Here is a 6,074-nt window from a genome sequence, read left to right on the forward strand (position 1 = left end):
ACGTCGAAGAATCATCCTTCGAAAGGTCGAGGGAACAAGCTACTCGACCATGGCTAACCGGAAAGCGCCAGGGGGGCGTGAACCGAGGGCAAGCAGGCGAGTTAGAAGCCATAGTACCACTTAGAAACTACGTAAAAGGAACCGGAAAGCAAAAAAAGAGAATTAAGGGCTCAGGAGGCCTGAAAGGAGCGTTTCAGCTCCTGAGATTGGTGTTGGGAGTGTCGAGGGAAGCACCTCCGGGTGCGACGAGCGACCACTCGGAGTGGAGTAAAGGAAGATTTAGGGAGGAAACCGGCAGTAAGGTCCGTAAAAAAGACCGAAACATGGAAACCTTAGTGGAGGGTGAGCTGTTAAAGGAGGAAAACCTGTTGGGAATCCCTGTCCGAGAGAGAAGGTTGGAACACTCGGCCGATAGGGCCGGAGACGTTGAGCGGCCGGGAGATAGGAACCTCCCGGAGCGAAGCAGGGGAAAAGAGCGGAGCCGAAGATAAACCACAGAAAAAAGTTGAGATTAAGTGTTTTAGAGGGGGAATGGAGGAAAGAGAGATAATAGAGTTAGGGTTGGACAGTGGAGTAGTAGGGCTAGCCGCAGGAGACGCGGCCGGACGAGCGGCCGGAGGGCGGCTCGGTGCGTGTGCCGAGGGGGGAGGACCGGAGGCGGTCAATGACGCGCCTCCACTAGCCACTGGTGACCGAGGAAGGCTTAGAAGGGAGTCGAGGGAGACCCCAATGGAAAGACAGCTGATATTAAGGGGGTTCTACGGCTTGGGGAGAGCCACTCACCATACCCTTCAACTCCTCAGGCGTTCTTGGAAGGAACAAAGGAGCAACTTCGTGTTTACGAGTCAAAGCGTCGTCCGACAGACGACTGAGAAAGTGTTGGAGGCAGGGAAAAGGTGTCTCTTGAGGTTTCTTCGTTTCAGCTTGTGCTGTGGAAGCGCAGTGTGCGAGCTAGAATGGACTTTTCTTCGGATTGTTGTGACTCAGGTGTGTGTTTGGGTGCAGATCGTGGGAGGTGAGTTCCTGGACTTTAGTCAGGAACTAATTTTCTTTGTGCAGGAGGATGCTAGGAGGTGGTTTAGAGGTTGGTTAACGCGAGACAAGAGGTGGAGAAGCGAGATTTGGAAGAAGTTTGACTCTAAAGTAGAGGTGGGGAAGCTCCTACAAGAACAGATGTGTGGTTCAGGTGGAAATACGAGGAGTGGAGGCTCTAAGGAGTCCGTTGATGAGTTCTTCAGTGTTAGCGGTAGAGTTAACCGTGAAACAAAGGTAGAAGAAAGGGTGGGAGCTGAGGAAATCCACAGACAAGGGAGTGAGCCCAATGGAGCTGAAAAGACTAGGGGTCCAGAGGAAGTAGAACGAGAAGAAAAGATCATTGATACTCGGACGGGAGACGGGTGGAACGAGAAAGGAGTAAAAGAAGAAGAAACTGGGGGGTTTGGTTTGGAGAGCTGTGAAAACTTTGAGTGTGTGGAGGTACCGGTTGGAGATCAAATAAAATTAAGGGAGATGGAGCCGTGGCTTAACTTCCCTTTAAGTTCTGGGAAGAGGCTCCGACAAGGGGAGGAGTGTGACGAGGAAGAGTTAGGGGGAAGTGAAATGAGGAAGAGAGTGAGAGGTGGACGGGGGTGCTGGGTCATCAAGAGAGATGCACCCCAGGAGCCGAGGATAAGCTTCCCTCGAGTGAATCTGGGAAGGTGCAACGAGAGAGAGCCAGCGGAGGACGAGGAAAGTGAGTGGAGAAGAGACAGCATAGCTCTAAGGAGAGCTAGCTATCAAGTGCTACTAGAGACTAATTACTTAATCCAAAACGAGCTATTAGAGTATATCCAGGAATTGAATTCAAAAAAGGATAGGAGTGAGTACGTCGGCATGGAAAAAGACGATGTATTACTAAGGTGGTTCGGAGTGGTGAAAAGGCTAGTAAGAGATGGAAAGGCTGAAGAGATAGGGAATAAAGCTGTGCTTATGAGGAGTAAAGGTCCTCAAGGAGATCCGAACACAGAGTCAAAAGTTGAAGACTTGAGATGTGGGCCTTTAAAGGGAAAGAGACCCAGAGAAATGAAGGATCTAGCGAAGCTAGAGGGCAGTTCTGAGCGTAAGAAGAGAGAAAGGAGGTCTAGGAAGCTACAAGACCTCAAGGACTCAGCTGAGGAAGGGCAGATATTGTCAGTGGGAGTAGCAAAGGATTGTGAGGAGATAAAAGGGAGGACTAGTCCGTTTTCCAGCAAAGAACGAACAAAAAGAAGAATGAGACTGCCGAGAATAATCCCAGGGAAGGATGTGAACCTCCCTTTAGTCAATGTTTCGATCGAAGGACATCAATGGACCGCTTTACTGGACAGTGGTGCGTCAAGGAGCTTTCTACACCCGGTATGTGCGGGATACTTTCGAGAACACGTCAGGAAGGTACGTGTAGAGTACGATTTTGCGTGTGCCTCTGGTCAGAAGGTTAAGACCAGGACAGGTGTGCCAGATCTACAAATAAACATAGGGAGTAGTGTGGTATTCCACGATTTCTTGATAGCTTGTGTGAGATATGTCGTTTTATTAGGATCTGACTTCCTACAGAAAGCAAACTCAGTTTCCGAGATCCTGGCGTTAGTATCGGAGTCAGAAGGACAATGGGTGGAAACACCAGTGATCCCAGGCTGGGAGTATGAAGGAGAAAGAGCAGCCGGGGACCTGGAGTTCAACAATGAGAGGGAGGAAGTTATGTTTGAAGAGCCGGTGACAACCTTATGCCCTAGCAACCTCGACGATAACCTACCGCAAGACGATCTACCAGTATTAACATGGAATCGGAGGACCAGTTTAAAGACTATGCAGAAAACGCCCCATGCAGAATGTAAGCGTCTGAGAGAGAAAACTAAGTTCCAAGTCAGAGATTCTAACTCGGAAGGGGAAGAGGATGAGAAGGTTTCCAAAGCGAAGGAGCGACTGTGGAATAAAAGAGCGACTGTGGAATATAAGGCTAGACAAGACGTAGTGAGGAAAGACAGGAGGAGAGGGATGAGCGAAAGGGAAAAAGGGGAAGAACCGACTCGTCTGTCTACGGCCAAAGAGAAGGCTATAGGGACCTTTGAGGAGTTGCAGAACGGCCGAAGGAGTCCTGAAGTGGACTTTGAGGAAAGGAAATATGTGGAGATCGCCTCGTTAAAAGAAGTCAGAAAACAAATCCGAAGAGGAGAAGTGGAGTTCATCGGATTCGTCAAGATAGAACCGGTTAGGGGAATCAGAAAGGAGATTTTAGGTGGACCAGAAAGCGAAGAACAAGGTTTATTACCGAGTGAACGGATCCGAAAGGCGGGAGGAAATCTAGATAAGGAGACTGGAGAGATAATAGATGAGTTGAAAGACGTATTCGAAGAGTTACCTCCACATGGGACCGTGGATCGGGCGGTAAAACATCATATCAAACTAATCCCGGGGGGAAAGCCTGCATACCATTCCCAGAATTATAACTTGTCAACTGAGAGTTGAATGGAATTAAAAGGGCAGATTCGAGAGCTGTTGGAAAAGGGATTCATAGAACCAACTCAAGATACTTTCGCGGCACCTGTGTTTCTAGTTCCTTAACCAGGAGGAAAAGGATTAAGAATGGTTGCGGATTATAAAGCACTTAGTAAAATAACGTTGAAAGACGAATACCCATTACCCCGTATACAGGACCTGATCCAACAGTTAGGGAAGGCCCAGTGGTTCACTAAACTGGATCTACAAAAAGGATATTACCAAGTTCAAGTAGCTCCAGAAGACCGATGGAAAACTTCCTTTAAGTGTCGATATGGGACCTTTCAGTTTAAAGTAATGCCTTTTGGACTGGCGGGGGCACCGTCCACCTTTCAACGTCTTATGCAAAATGTGTTTATTAACGAGTTAGATGACTATGTGGTCGTATATTTGGACGATGCTCTAATATACTCTAGAACCAAGGAATAACATTCACGTCATCTACGCCAAGTGATGCAGAGAATCAGGGAGCATCAACTGTATGTAGGAATACATAGGTGTGAATTTGTAACCCAAAAGGTCAACTATTTGGGTTATATCATTGAAAAGGGGAAGTATAATGCCTGAGCCACGGAAGGTAGAGGCCTTGAAGAACTACCCCGAGCGGTTGGAGAATGCTAAACAGGTTCGAGGATTCCTAGGGTTAGTGGGATAATACCGTCAATTGATAGAGGGGTTTAACGAGAAGGCGAAGCCCTTGCATGATCTTCTGAGTGAGAAGACGGCCTTGTTGTGGAGACCCAAGCATTCCCGAGCGGTGAAGGAGTTGAAGGACGCTCTGATCAATGCAACGATGACTAGAATATTTAACCCGGACCTTCCCCTAGTATTGAAGACCGACGCTTCGAAGTACGCCGTGGGAGCTGTATTGGAGCAAGAGGGGTACCCCATAGCGTTCGAATCCAGAAAGAAATCAGGTAGGGAAATTTTTTACCCTGCATACGAGAGTGAGTTAATGGCTATTGTGTATGCATTGACCAAGTGGAAACATTTTATTGGGACTAAACTGGTAACAATAGAAACAGATCATGCCACCTTAAGTCGTATGCTCACACAGAAGAAGGTAACGACTAGACTGGGGTACTGGCTAGATAAATTAGCCGATTTCAACTTTAGAGTAGTGTATAAACCCGGAAAACAAAATCTAGTAGCGGACGCTCTAAGTCGTAGGCCAGACTATATGGAGGTAATTTCTAGTTTAACCGGGAGCCGTCCGGAAGGAAATAGGAGGAATTAGGAAAGAGTTCGATCAAAGTTAGTGGAATGGGGGAAAGGTTATGAAAGTTGTGACGATTTTCGTGGAATAGTGAACACGTGTAAAACATTGGGAATAGATGAGGGGACCGGGAAGTTCATCCCTTTAATTAGGAAGGAAAAGAGTTCCATTGGGACGATGGGCTTCTGTGGGTAAAAATGCGTGAAGGGTGGAAAATGTGTGTACCCACTAGGGAGATTCGTAAGGAAGTCTTACAAGGTTTTCATGATGATGCATTGGCGGGTCACCCCGGCAAAGAGAAAACGATTTTAGATATTGAAAGAATTTTCTGGTGGCCTACATTGAAAACCGATGTGGAAGGATATGTTAGATCCTGTCTCGCGTGTGCTTTAGGAAAGGCTTCTTATTCCAAATATGGGGGGTTATTACATCCTTTACCTACTCCGACATATCCGTGGGAAGTGATTAATATGGATCTAATTATGGGACTACCCAAAGGGAAGGAGGGGGTTCAATAGGTAGAAGGCAGACCGAGGTAGAAGGGCGCGAGGAAATATGTCGGACGGGTCTCTCAAGTTGGGTACTCCAGTTGTGACGGATGGGCTGTTCTGATGCCATTGTTACCTTTGTATGCCAATTAACGAAAATGGCGCATTTTGTCCCGGTGCAGCAAAGCATCAATGCATCGGAACTGGGAGAAGTATTGGTGAAAGAGGTCGTGATATTACATGGAGTGCCACATGCTATGATAAGTGATAGAGACACCAGATTCACAAGTGAGGTGTGGAAGGAAATGTGTGAACGTTTGAATATAGAGATGAAAATGTCCACCGCTTACCACCCACAGACGGATGGATTGGCAGAGCGAACTAACCAGACAATAGAACAAATGACTTGTTGTACCATCTTAAGGAACGAGCATAAATGGGTACAAGTCTTACCCATGTTAGAGTTTGCTTATAATAGCACTGTACGGTCAAGTACGAAAGTCTCTCCGTTTGGAATGCTATATGGATTCACTCCAGAGAAACCTGTGTGTCGAAAGTATGGTCTACCAACGCTAGTACCTGCAGCTAACTTACCCCTTCAAGCAGAAGTAGTACTCCGAAGAGCACGGAGAGAGCTAGACAAGGCCAAGTTGAACCAACAACGTTTCGCCAATGCACATAGGAGGGATGTGGAATTTAAGGTCGGAGATAAGGTGTGGTTAAAAGTATCCCACCTAACTATGGCGACTTCAAGCTCATTGAGGAGCCTCAGTTTGCGTTACCGAGGTCCTTTCAAGATCATCGGACGAGTAGGGGAACGAGCGTACAAATTGAAACTCCCACCTTCAATGTTCATG

General features: G+C 47.2%; 1 protein-coding gene across 1 annotated transcript; it reads left to right on the plus strand.

The window, feature by feature from the left end:
• Nucleotides 1-531: 531 nt before the first annotated feature.
• CSUI_002867 (uncharacterized protein) lies at nucleotides 532-3,483 on the plus strand (the record flags this gene model as incomplete). Its single annotated transcript, XM_068063066.1, has 2 exons — nucleotides 532-2,467; nucleotides 2,555-3,483. 2 exons carry the CDS (start codon nucleotides 532-534, stop codon nucleotides 3,481-3,483), a joined length of 2,865 nt encoding a protein of 954 aa, XP_067924958.1.
• Nucleotides 3,484-6,074: the final 2,591 nt, after the last annotated feature.

The sequence above is a fragment of the Cystoisospora suis genome (genome assembly GCF_002600585.1).
Source record: "Cystoisospora suis strain Wien I chromosome Unknown contig_1217, whole genome shotgun sequence".
NCBI lineage: Eukaryota > Apicomplexa > Conoidasida > Eucoccidiorida > Sarcocystidae > Cystoisospora > Cystoisospora suis.